The following is a 13,815-nucleotide window of genomic DNA, read 5'->3' as shown; positions in this document are numbered from 1 at the left end:
TGAACCACTGTCCCATGCTAGAGGAGACCCCGTGGACTTCTCTCCAACTGGCTTACACTAGTATTGGTTAGTAGTGATGGATACGTTTCCTTCTAAAATCCCAGGTTTCTTCAAATACATAAGTCCCTTATGTGTGTTAAATCTTTCTTTCCTTCCAGTTCAAATTTATGTCTGCTGTGGGGGCTTCAGTTGTTCACTGCCTGTGTCCCAAAACCTTCACACTCAATTCTCTGCCCTACCAGTCTTTCATCTGTCTCATCTTTCATCACTCCTGCTAGTTATCTTCAGTCTCTCTTGCCCCAATTATCTCTCCCAAATGAGTTCAGCTGCTTACTGTGCCACCTTACCTGCTTGACATCCCTTTGATGAACCTAGATCAAATTCTTCCTGCAAGGTGCCAGTTCTTCCTGTTGTTTCACACCTTTCCTTTACATCTGCTTAGTTTTGCTGCAGCTCCTGTCTCATCCTTTACTTTTAGGGGTCACTCAGCTGCATAAGAGGTGCCCCAGTTTTATATCCTGAAAACCTGGCTCATTTGTACTTTACGTGCCTGAAGTGAATGTGTTTTAACGTAACTCCTGCACAAGTCTTTACAGGGTGTGATTAAATATGGGAAGTCAGCAGTTGAGTAGAGCATGGAAGAAGCAGTTAATTAAGGACTTTAAAGTGTGAGGTTTTTACCATCTGTAAACCAAATCTGTATTGCAAACCAAAACTCCCTCCACAGCAGTTCCTAGGTTTCCTCGGTGCAAGATCCAAAGCCCAGTGAAATTAATGAAATGCGAGGGGGGATCTTCCACTGATTTCAGTATCCTTTGCATCAGGCCCCTGATTCCCCTTAGCAATGATAAAATGATACACAAAGCTGGGACTGTACAACTTCCTTTTATTTTGTGTGCTTTTATAGGATATAAATAAATGACAAAATTACAAAATTTATAACTGGAAGCCCAAGCATATTTACATAAGTATTTGTTGCAGTGAGGCTACTATTTACTGTTCTCCTATACAATTTTCCTTTTGGTACCATATTTTTAGTGTTATTTTTTTTTACTGTCAGTTGACTAAGTACATATCAACAGTGAATAAGCAAAAATATGTACAAGGAACTATTTTGTTCAAGTAAATTGAATACTGTATTAAAAGGATGTCATCACTCAGCGCTATGATTAGGTTTAACTAAACCATATACAATTATCAGTTTCAAACCAAGTTCAATTATCCATTTTTTGGAATATACCAACTGATGATTCTAACTGAAAAACCTCAGCTGGATATGAAATAATAATTAAAAAAACATTAAGACAACCACACAATTTATCAATATCTCTATAATGAACTTCAAAATGATTCACAATTTGACTGGATAGAACAATATACATTAAAATGTCATTTTTCTCCTATAATGATATTTTTACTGTTATAATTTCAGTTCTACATAAATATACATCATGGTATTATACAAATACTCCACAGACATTAAAAAAATTAAAACACTTTAAAGAAAAAGTAAGTAAATCTTATTTAACCAAATATTAAGCAAATGCTTAATTATTTTGTTTCATGAAAACAATTTTATTACTTCGGAATTTTTTTCTTTTTCTTGCTGTTTTTATTTAGAAAATGTTTTGCAGTAGAATTTTATCAACACTGTTCCAAACAAGCTTTCTGTGACAGAAATCTTGATAGCAAAATCCATGGTTTTGACTTTTTTTAGAACCACTGAGATTATTTTTTTAAAAATAGTAGAATTCATGGCTATAGCAATGTTGAACTGCATAAACTATATGTAGGTGTAGTAGAATGACCATTCCACTTTCATTCCAGACTTATCACACAGAACATCCAGTGCACTGATGCTACAACTCTTACAATTTTCATAATGCTGCAATATCAGTCATTTACTTAACTTTAAAATAAACAATATTTCTCATCTTTAATCTGGCTTCCTTCCATAAATATTCATATGTTTTCCTATAGTACTTCTCTTCCATAAAAATATCTAATAAATGTTTTCTGTGCATTATTAATACCTTTTTCTAACCATTCATAAAACTCTGATCCTTTGCTACAATGCAAGAGGTTCTTATTTCTGTAGAGGATCAAAGGACATCAATGATTACATACAAAATCAGCGCACACAGAAATCAGGGTGCCTAATTTCTTGTCACTTTAATGAGTTCTTTATTCAACACAGTAATTATTAATGAATTCAGTGGTTTCACAAATAATCTATTTATTAATTCTGGTTCTATTTCAATTAAAAACTGCCAAGATTTAAATAAAAAACCCAATCAAATACTCTACTCAGAGGCAGCATTAGTGTTAGTTTAGAGACCTTTTGTTTTTTTTTCTTTAAAAAGTAGAATTCTAAAATAAGAAATCAAAGAAAGCACTGTGGCAGAGTCACAAGGGAGAACTGCATGAAAAATAAGGTTTCTCACTCCTCTTGTGGACTGTAATTTTAAAAGTCTTCATATAATGTCATTCTTCTGTCAGTGCTGCAGGAAGAAGAACATCACCAGAAATGACTGTCAGCCTTTTTTGTTACAAGGCCACTCATACAGTGCAGTCTTCCTCTCTGCTGGATTGAAACGTTGCCATAAAGGAAAGGCTGTGCTGTGACTGCTTGGCGTGCAAGGCACAACAAGGAACAGGGGGACAGTTTTGTATCAGAAAATTGTAGTTTCATACTTGGTATTAATGCCTCTTTTGGCCTCTTGTCCAGGTTCAACAATCCAGGGTAGATTCGCAAGAGTCTTTTGTTCGGATGGATCTATCTGCTTTAAGACAAATGCAAACATACAGACGGGTTACCATCTCCGTGCACGGCAGCTTGAGCAGAGGGGTTTTCTTTAAACTAACAGGGCAAATCCTGAATTGACAAAGTCGTACAGCAGCAAGTATGGTGGTGTCTACACTCCCATGTACTCATGGCTGCCTTCTTCTTCCTGTTGAGATCAGAGCTGTGTTTACCCCCAAGCTATAGGGTATCATAGTTCATTAAAGCCACACTTCATCCTGAGAAGTCTGTTCGCTAATGAGACAGACGATGGCATCAGGAAATGTTTCTACTTAAAATTTTATGGAGGAAGATTCTGTGGCAATGGATGACAAAGTGTACAGTCATACATTCCCCCCCGCCCCCCTTACTCTCACCCAATAATTAAGTGTCATAGAGTACAGTTCTCACTTTATAGTCAGTGAATATGATACAATGTGCAGTCATTTTTCTCCTTTCCCTCCCAAATCACCCTGTGCCTGTGTTCTCACTTAATTTATGATAGTTTTCATAATTTTTTAAAAGGTCTACTGTAAAAGAATATTTCTCTGTCATCTCTGCACTTTAGGAGGGCACTTTAAAGACAATCAATACATATGCTTCAATGAGCTTTGTTTCTTAGGAGTCTGTGATCAATACTGAAAAGGTATATTGAATCCCAGATTAAAAAAAAAAAAAAAAGGAGAAAAAACAGGGTAAGAAAAGAAAAGAAGTTGCTTGGTCTGACAGGATAATTGTAAATTGATGTGGATTTGTAATTTAATTAGGATACATATGCCGTGATCGTATACCAAACAAGTTGGGTGATAGGAGATTAGGAAAGTCTGTGAAACTGCAGAGTTTGAGAGGTATGCATTGATTAAATGGAATTAATTAAAGCTGTGTAATTACTGTAAGATACATATACACGAGACTAACCAAGCAACATCTTAAACTGCAGGAATCTGAAATAAGCAGTTGCTTGAAATGGCTGCCAGTGCTGTGGTGACACAACCCTGCCAGCTGATGAGCAAAGGTGGCAACATGGAGCATTTCTGACTCAAGAGGTATTTTTATTTTACAGCTTCTAGTATATAAACTCTTAACTGTATAGCTGAATTTTGGATTTTTTTGCATGCATAACTACCTTCTACTTACCACTGACTTCCGAATACTAACACGTGGTTTGGGAATAGGTTTAGAGGGTTTGTTTTCAAAGCTTTCAGGGAGGGTTGAAGAATGGCCCCCTTTTCGTGCTTGTAGTGCAAGCTGATAGGCCACCTCAAATGCTTGTCCTAGTGTAAGAATGATTTCGTAAGCTAAATTCTGGAACAAAACAGAAACAGTTAAAATTGAGGTGAGGTTGAATTATTGTCAGATACATGAAGTGGGGTAGTGATTTGTAATGTAAATAATTAAAATCACGCTGGTAATACGCTCCTCCGTCTTGGTAATGTTTGTATCTGTCATTTGATTTCTCATTGATTAAAAACAATCTAAATGTAATTTATTGTATTGAAAGTAATTACTTCTAAACCCCTTGAAAACGTCTCACTAAACATGAAAACATGAGTGGGTGATTGTGTGCCATCTCTTTTTAGAACAAGTACATTAACCTTCCCACCTTCCCAACTCATCCTGTATCTGCTGTTCTCAGGATCCAGCCCTTCTTGCACTGTTGCTGTGTGATATTTGGCCTCTCTTTATTTCAGAACTCCTGAAAGTTCTGTCATCCTCCAGAGCTGGCAGCCTGATGTGCTGCTTCCCCAGGCACATGCCTTGGGATGCTCTGTGCTCTCACCAAGCAGCACAGGAAGAGGCTGCAGCATGGGTGTGATGCTTCCAAAAGGACAGAAGGCCAGTGCTGGAAGTGTGTGCTCTGATTTACAGATGCAGTGCAGCTGGGTATGTGTGCAGGTCAGTGCGCTGCTTCAGGTGTGTGCTGCAAGTCCTAGGGAAACCTCCTCATGGGTTTGTTTTCTAGAAGTAAAACTGAGCTCAAATGCTGGGGTAACAACGCTCTTGTAAGCAAGGGGAAGGGAGGTTAGTGGGCATAACCAAAAAAGTCAGGCTATTATGCCTAAAACCAGTCCTCTGTTTATGGGGAAAAAAACTTGTTGAAAGATTTATAAAGCATGAGTGAGGTATCAGAGGGGCTGCTATAAATACCTTTTTCATATTTATATGTACAGTTTTACATCAATGAAAAAGCAGCTGTGAGTTTCAAATTTGACCTTAATCTAAATGGCAAGTGAATTCCTATGGTAATTTTTCTTCAGGTTTGTGGGTTTGTTTTTGTATATTTCTTTTCGGGCTCCTACTGGAGCCTATTTTTAGGCTCCTACTAGAGCCTATTTCTGGGCTACTAACTCTGCAATAATGTTTGGAACCCCTGCAGAGCAAAGGCAAGCCTGTTGGCTTGCCTCCATATGATGTCCTACAGTCCCCTTAGAGTAATTCATAAATCTTTGATGTGATTCAGACATTACCCTCTCCTTCCTCAACCTCCACAGCCTATAGTTGGAAGCAATTCTGCATTGCTTTGAACCTAGGTAACCCCTTCAAATTCTCATGTTTCTGATACTTTTTCAAATGGGATATGCCTTTACTAGTCAAGTCTAACTGTTAAGCTTGCAGTAAGTGAGAAAGCAATGCATGCACTTGGAAGAACACTATTTGCCACCCTTCAATCATTAAAACAAAGTTAAATGGAAAAGCATTTGATTTCATGCCCTACACTTAAATTTCCCTGAAGAATTTCCATTCCTCTTTTATCACTCATATATACTGTGATAATATAGGCTAAATTCAGCATATTTAGCTCATTAGAAGAGCTTCTTATAAAGGTGCTAGCTCTGTCCTGTGTTAGGCCAGACAGAAAACAATTATACTCCTGCACTGGGACATGCTCTCTGATGACTACAGTCACAACAGCAAGCCAGCCAAAGTTTCATAGCTTCCTAAATAAGAATGTCTGCCTGATTTGATAGCTGTAGTCTCCAAATTATCTCCCCTTTAACTTCAAGGGAAACTGGCCAGGACTGAAAAACACTGAGGATGCAGTTTGCCAGTGGAATAATAAAAGCAAAGCTAAAGAGGCTGTTATAAAGTGCTCTGCCTTTTAGCAGAATTCTGGCTATGGAATTAAGAGCAACAGAGTATAGTCGTTAAAAATGTCGAGAATAATATAATTTGAAATGGAGTGTGCTTTTCAGTGGGATAAGAATATTATTCTAAAGAGAGATGTCTTTAGAATCAGCTGTCACGACAGTAAGAGAGCACACTATATCATGATGAGATTGTCTGCAGTGGATATTATTATTACTAAGGAACACATCAGCAGGACAAGGTGTAGGAATGGCTTGTTGGAGAATATGCAGGCTACAATACTAGTAGGAGTGAGAAAATACACCATCCAGTGTGGCATACAAAAAGATCACTGAGACTGGCCTGAAAATTTGGGAGATAAGAGTGGAGACAGACTGAAAGTTTGCCATACTGAGCCACAATTTTAGTTTAAGTCCTGCATCTTGTATGAAGCCACTATAATCTCTTTTCCTTTGTTGTCTGTAAAATGAAAAAAACAGGCCTGCCTGGGACCTGAAAACCGTAAGAAACATGTAACTGTTTCTCTGATTAATAAATATTTGAAATATAGCAAATAAAACAGAATATTCACTGTTCTGTTCAATATTTGAAAAGCAAACTGAACCATAGCTTGTACATAAATTCATACATTGTGTACTGTGGTAGAACCTTGACAAAGGGAAGTCTGAAAATGGAGGCAAGAAGGGCTTTAGAACTGTACCTTGTGAAATTTTAAAAAATTATCTGAAAAAACCCCATAAGTAAATAAGGTTGGTTTGAAGAATTTCCCACCTGTAGTACTGGGAGAGGATTATAAGGACCAGAGTTGGTACAGATTCATGCAGGGGCTATATTGGAGAGGTAGGAGCAGGACTCCCTTGAGGAGAGGGGTGGAAAACCAAACCAAAATCCATAGTGGAATTCTTCTGATGGAGTGAGGAGACTATTTACACCTTTTACATGTGGCACAAAAGGAAGGATACAGGTGTCCCTGCCTGACAGATGCCTAGCACGGAAGCTGTAGAGCCCCTGGCTGCTGTAGGAGAGTCTGATTCTCCCAGCACCCCATCAAGCTCCTTAGAGAGGAGGGCCTGCAGTGCTTCCCAGCTGCTGCAGTCCTGCTCCTTGCTTGGTATGGCACAGAAGGAAAGTGAGTAAGCCAACGCCCTTAAGCAACAATTTCTGGGAGGTGAGGAATGAGGTCAGCTGCCTTGTTTGCCAGGCAATGCTACAATTCAGAGCCCCAGTGAAGTCTGAGTCAGGATTCTTCAGCTTTAACTCAGCCAACCTGTTAAAATGGCTAATTGTTTCCTTAAATTTTAACTGACTTTTTTGTTGTGTGTTCATAGGTGCATTGGGCAATGATGGATATTACTTTGGATATGTCCAATACCTGAACCAGAAATTGATATAGGATCTGTGTTGATGGTTTGTTTCTCCAAAGGGAGTCCTTCACTTGTAGATAAAAGGCTGCTCAGTAAATGAATGAAAGTGAAGTGGATTTCAAATATTGAGCAATAAATCCTATTCTTCCCTCAAACCTCTTCCCCTTCACTATTCTGTAATAAAGTCTGATGGTTTTGAAATTTTGATTATAGAATTTTAACTCTGAGTACTCAAGTTAAATGTACAGTTACTCCTAAATAGTATCAGTAATGCTTGTGGTTGCATGTCACTAAAATAATACTAAAATACTTCCCTATCTACAAATAAATTATTCTTGCCCACATTTCCTGAGAAACTGAAGGACCCAAGACAGTGATTTTTTTTTTCATAACATATGCAATATATCACATTACAAAAATATATATGGTTTAAAACACCTTCCACCTTATTGAGGATTTCTACCATTTTAAACTTCAGGTTTTTTTAAATGACTGTACTTCTACCCATTGGCAAATGGGTAGAATTATTTTTATTAGCAAATGGGAAGATCAAGTTAACATGAACGTTAGCCTTTAAACAGAAAATTTAGTTCACAGTATGCTTGCATTCTGAATATCTTGCTGGTTTTTATAGAGCTTGTACTTGAATCAAAAATGCTAGTTCCTGAGAAATAAAACAACACAAAAAGAGGGTATCTGAGTAGGTAACACCCCACTGAGGATTAGGTTGTAGGAGAAAACCAAGTAAAGACAGTTAGACATTAAAGTTTCCGTATTGCTTAAAATAGCCATTTAAAGTGCTTGGGATATTAAATGCTCCTCTTAAGGTACAGGAAGTGGGCAAAATGTAATTATTCCTGGATTACTTTTCTTCCCTTGCCAAGAAAGGAGATGAATTTCATCTGCAATACCTGAGTCTATGTTTCTGCTTGATTACTAAACCTATAAATGAAACTGCAGTACTCCAAAACCATTAAGAAGAATTTAAATGGACCAGGAGAAGTAATAACCTCACTCACTCAGTCTAATTTCAGTTGTTCACATAGCACTAAAACCGATGTAATGTACCATCTTGTTGATCACTGTCTATCTATTTTTAACACAATTTCAAGGTTTTTCTACTCCCTGTGGATACTAAAATGTCAGCAGAGAATTTAAATAACAAAAGCACTCAACCAAAATGCTAAAATTCCTCTAGCCTACCTGTACATCTTGTTATTTAAGTTCTCCCACACACTATTGCTGTGCAATGTTAACTATTTCCCCAGTCCCAAATAAAAAGCTGCAGTTCAGGCACCCCTGGTTTTTTGATTTAACTTATTTATATTCATGTAAGCATGTTTCAAGAATTCATACACATTATATTAAAACATTTTTTCTTGAATAATTTTGAAGTTTTAATAGCACCTGAAATTTCTCTTGTTCACAACTCAAAGGGTAAGTTTTGGACTATAAATCTAAGTAATAAAAAATTTAGCCACTACTTACTTCACCAAATTTAGCTGAAAACTGCATGACTGATTAATTGATATGTGTTCACGATTTCTTGAAACAATAATACTTTGTGCATCCCCATCGGAAAAGTACAACTGTAGGAAGAAATTACTAATTTTCCACCAACGTAATAGGAGCTCTAAGGACTTTTGCTGAAGTAACATTTTGAGATATGTAGGCAAGAATTATAGAACAAGGAAATAAGAATTAAATAATTAATTTGCTATTTTCAAAATAAAGGCAATCTTTTAGTGTGTGCTGAGATTTTAGAATGGATGGCAAAACATACTTGTTACAAACTTTTTGGAAGGCTCAGGCTTAGGCTTATACCTTAGGTTATAAGAATTATATGGCAAGTCTTGTATGAAAAGCTACTCGCTAAGTTTACACTCAACAGCTGAGGTGACAGAGGTGAGTTATTTCAGATGGGAAATATCCAAGAAAATCTCTGCTCTTCTCCAGAAACGTCTTTTTTCTATCCCATAGTAATCTTTTCCTGGGGTAAATGAATGATGCCTTCCATTAATCACCATTAATATATCCTGAAAATGTTTTAACAGAACAAAATAACTAATACTAATAGAAAGAACTATTAAATGAAGTATCTTCTATAAACTGACCACATCAAACGCAGTGAATACGTGGCAGTAGTGGTGATTAGTCTTCAAGTCTTTAGTGATGTACGCAAACGTAGAAAGGTCTTCGGGGTCTTGTGCAGCACAGGAAATGTTACGGATTTCATGTTCAGCAATAATATTCTGTTTAAAAAAAAAATCCAATCAATTTAGGAATTAAATTTAAAAGAGCCATAAAAGGTATGGGTTTAGATTCACATCTGTGTTGATCTACCATGCCAAAGTATTTCAGAAATGTCTTAAAAAGAGATTTAATAAACCCCATGTGTGATCTTATACAGATATTTGGAATTTTGACTCTCTCCAACTGCCAATCATCTGGTAGGAAACCATTATGTTCTAGAGTCTTCCCTATGAGGCCACTTGTGCTTTGGAGTTTATTCATGATCCTTTGACAAAGAGACATCTTTCCTGGCACACAGGACACAACTTCATAAGATGCTGGTATAGTGCTTAGAAACTGTATTTATAGATACAGTTTCCAAGCACTATACCAGCATCTTGTGAAGTTGCTGGGGTTTTGTATAATCAAAATGGGACACTGTTTCAGTCCACTGACAGACAGGATCTGGTGAAACCTAGGAAGCTCAATAGCCAGGTTTTTGCACATGCTGTTTGACAAATTTTAGCTTAGGAGAAAAAACCACCAAACATCACTTATAATTGAAACCGTGAGATATCGAAAGGATTCTGATTACTAAAATGGTAACTACAGGAGGATCTGGCAACTTATCTCCCCTTACTGACAACAGCATCCTGTAAGAGACATGTAGGAAAATGAAACCGTTCATGCACCGAGCCACATTACTTGCAACAGCCAATGTAAGCTATAGCACACTACTGGGAGAGAGGTGGGACATGTCTGTCTGATGGAATAAAGAAAAGCTGTCTTAAAGCTTTGGAGAAAATTATGAATACTCATTACATAAACTGCTGATATGTAATCACTGTGTTCAGGCCAAAGAAACCATGAAGCCAGAGAAGAAGATACTGCAGAGTGGCTTATGACTAGGCCTTGCTTCAACACCACACGGGTTTCAAATGGTTTGTTTAAAAAGAAGAATGATTCATTGAATAGGAATATACTTAGGGGTTAGTTTATATGCTTTCTTGAGTTGTAGCCCTGCTGGCTGTGGCTCTGGCATTTCCACAAAAGCCCACAGTGACAAATCTTGCTGCAGCATGACATCACTACTGCATCATGGAACAGGTGACACCTGTAGTGTCCCAGTTCCTCACACAGCCACCACTTCCTGCTGCCATGGTGGCATCTGTCCAAGTTAAAACAATCTCTGAGCATATCTGGTTTTCCCTCACCGCTCTCTTTTCCTTCCCACCTAGTTTCCTCCACCTCCTTTAAAAATTTTTTTTTAAATACGTGCAACTAAATCGCTTCAGATGCTTTGCCATATCTTTTCTCATTTGCTAAGTGGCAACTTTCCCCTTGCATGTAGGTGTCAAGTTATCGAAAAGAGGTATTAACACATCTAATTGAAGAAATCATGACTTAGGAAAAAATCTTAATAAAAAGCACACCAAATTTCAAATTATGGAAAAACCGAGATAAGGAAACTCTTACTGAAGAAAAGAAATAATCCTCTTAAATTGTTGCAACATACTTGATTATTTCTGTTTAATGCATTATTCATAAAAATGACAAAACCAGTACTTGTGTTTCAATATATGCCAATTTATAATGACATGTATAATCTCTGCTCAACAACTGCTTGCTTTTTATGTTACTTGAAGCATTTTATTTCCTTTGTTCTCAAATTGATAACTTTTACCCTCAATAAAGATTTTGATGAGAATTAGAATTATACCAAAACCAGGGATTTAGGTATCCACAGATAGAGCTGTAATACACTGTCGTTGATGTAGTGTTGGCAACAATGTAGTTCAGAAAGCAGAAAGAATTCAAGCTTGGAAGGTATTAAAATCATATGTGAAGTATTTATGCCAAATCATGAGCCACAATATAATCACCTGAATTTATGCAGCATATGTGAAAAGAGCTCTGCTATGCTGAAGCTTTTTCTAGGTGACCTGGGGTTGACACAGGGATTTGCACTTGAGTCAAAATTCATGGAGATTATTTTAATGTTTTAATTTTAAACCAAGTGAATTTTAGAAACATACACATATCAAGTTTGTTTTGAATAAAATAAAGTATACTTAAACTAAATCTTCTGGACAGAAATTGATAGTGAAATTGAGTTTTTCCCTAGCTGCTCTAGGATATCCTCTGTGTTCTCCTTTCAAAATGAAACATTTTTCAGTGCATGTGTTTACTGTGTCCTACTGTCACATTTCAGTAGACCATGGTCTTATTCTGTAGGAAGTAGAAGGCTATGAACCAGCTTGCTGTTCTGGGTACACTCCTCAGGCACTGACTGACACTCTACAGCTGTTCTAAAAATTGTCTTTCAGTTTGGCAAGAGAAACCTCCAATGCTTCTCAAAAAGTGGGGAAGCTGAAAGTCAGTTCTGGTTCTGCCAAGGAAATACCTTGGAAAGACCAGGTTTTTGCTAAACAGCCTTCCTTTTGCTTGCCTAGCTCATGCCAGCCAATCTCCCTTCTGGCAGAAATCACCCAGAAGTTAGGGTGAGCTGTGAGCCACAAGAAAATTCTGTAATCTGCTTTTTCCTAGGCAGCAATTTCTTTCTGGCCTCACTTGCAAAGAAATGGTGTCATGCCAAGCTTCAAGGTGCCACTGAAATAGCTGTCGTGGAATGAGGTCAGGGCCCCTTCGTCACCTGAAACTTTGCCTGCTATGACTGGGAATACAAATTCTTAGCTTGGTGGCATAAAGGAAAAGGATGAACAGCCATGAGAGCTGAGTTTTCAAGCACAGAACTGCTAGCTAGTTTTGTCATTAAAAAGTATGTATTTATTGCTAAGTGGTGCCCAGCGCTGTCAACTAGAAGCTCATATGGAAGCAGTACAAGTCTGAATATGCTCTCACCTTAGTGCTAATCTGTTTTGGGTCTTGAAGGAATTGGGAACAGCACACTGTGGACAAGGATGATAACAACGCTTCTGGGAGAGTTGCAGGCTATTACCTGGTTTTTACAGAAGGGAAAGGCAGTGCAGATTTTGAACTGGAGAGAAAGCAATCTACCACTTGAGAAAAAACATTGGACTGTGGCACTATTTACCTCCATCAAATACATCCGTTGCACTACTAGGTTTCAGTGGGACTCATCTAGAGTGATCTAATGCAATTTGCCAAACTTCTTTCAGGTTTCCATCTTACATAAGACTCTATGCACTGTGCAAAGAGACACAAGAAGCTCCTTTTCTTCTGATTTTTTTTGTAAACCGAAGGACATTGCAGTTACATCCTTTACACTACAGAGGAGATTTAAGAGCTGAAAACAGCATTATCCAAGTTAGAGTCAATAACATTACAATGTCCTGATTTATGCCCTACACATGAGAGAACATAAAGGGAATGAGGGTTGTAGAAGCTCAGTTTTGAATCAATGGAAGGAAAAAGGAGCTGTCAGGAATCCCTGGTCCCTCTGCTATGGCAAATATGCCAGACTTGAAACAACAGTAATTTCACCTCAGTTTTTCTTTTATGCCATCTTCTAACTATAAATATGGCTTCCAAACTTTAGCAGAAGTTCACAAATCTGCTTCCACCCTTCACTTAAAACACAGTTCTAATTAAACTTAAAAACTGATTGATTTGGCAAGTTTGATGGATACTGGGATAGATGTACTGTGTGGTCTGAATGTTCAGCAACACAAAGCTGCTATATACATTATTAACCTGGTCAGGTAGCTGGGTTGTGAGATTATTCTTTATATTGCCTAGTCAGTTTTAGTCACATAACAGAAAAGAGAATTTCTTTTCTGTTCATATAAAATCATCAGTATGGATTGTATTTCCTTGCCATTTTAGACATATAAAGGAGAGAAATTAATGCATTACTTTACTTCTGTTTACAGAGTTTATACATTTTACTTTGGCTAAGCAATAATCCATTGCTCTATCCATCACTGAATTCTCTGATCTCTCAAGTTCTGCTTTTGAGGCTTTGGTTAGTTGGGGTTTTTTAAAGATTTGGATGTATTTCAAAATGTAAGAAACAAAGCACAGGAGCATTGCCACACAGGAAGATGAAAAAAAATGTGGAATAACAACTATTAAGAAGCTGCTGCAGTTCAGGTAGTTAAATGGCTAGCATCAAGAAAACAGCTCACAGAGAGGCTGTGGTATTTGAGTGTCTGGAAAGGACATTCAAGGCTTGCGTTTCTTATTCTTAAAATAGCTGGCCCTGGATGAAACTGCATCTTTATTCCTTATTGAGACATCTTTTTTTTAAAATTTCCCCAGATTATATTAACGAACATATATATATATATATATATAATGCATACTTAAGGAACTGTATAGAGAAGAATATGGTAAAGGATTCCACAGAGGCTCCCTGCTGTACGTCTG

The 13,815-nt window shown here is 37.3% G+C and overlaps 2 protein-coding genes across 10 annotated transcripts in view; one reads left to right on the top strand and one right to left on the bottom strand.

Moving 5' to 3' along the window:
• The window catches only part of APAF1 (apoptotic peptidase activating factor 1), a 51,618-nt gene extending 44,187 nt beyond the window's left edge, over nt 1-7,431 (top strand). The window contains exons 27-30 of one of the 2 annotated variants that reach the window (XR_001863148.1): nt 1-66; nt 3,723-3,828; nt 4,474-4,678; nt 7,198-7,431. The gene's annotated coding sequence lies outside the window, so the exon portion shown is untranslated. Of the gene's footprint in view, nt 67-3,722; nt 3,829-4,473 lie in introns of both variants that reach the window. The other variant, XR_001863147.1, reaches the window with a different exon arrangement.
• Nucleotides 867-13,815, bottom strand: part of ANKS1B (ankyrin repeat and sterile alpha motif domain containing 1B) — a 413,548-nt gene continuing 400,599 nt past the window's right edge. For 5 of the 8 annotated variants that reach the window (XM_017737791.1, XM_017737789.1, XM_017737790.1 and 2 more), the window contains 3 exons: nt 9,348-9,485; nt 3,920-4,087; nt 867-2,783 (listed from right to left, as the gene is read on the bottom strand). In XM_017737791.1, coding sequence (XP_017593280.1) covers nt 2,673-2,783; nt 3,920-4,087; nt 9,348-9,485 — 417 coding nt within the window. In that variant the 3' untranslated portion in view covers nt 867-2,672. Of the gene's footprint in view, nt 2,952-3,919; nt 4,088-9,347; nt 9,486-13,815 lie in introns of all 8 variants that reach the window. The other 3 variants (XM_017737794.1, XM_017737796.1, XM_017737792.1) reach the window with 2 other exon arrangements.

Source organism: Corvus brachyrhynchos, unplaced genomic scaffold (assembly GCF_000691975.1).
Source record: "Corvus brachyrhynchos isolate BGI_N302 unplaced genomic scaffold, ASM69197v1 scaffold56, whole genome shotgun sequence".
Classification (NCBI taxonomy): domain Eukaryota; kingdom Metazoa; phylum Chordata; class Aves; order Passeriformes; family Corvidae; genus Corvus; species Corvus brachyrhynchos.
The sequence above is the reverse complement of the archived record's forward strand: the minus strand, read 5'-3'. Positions and strand labels throughout refer to the sequence as shown.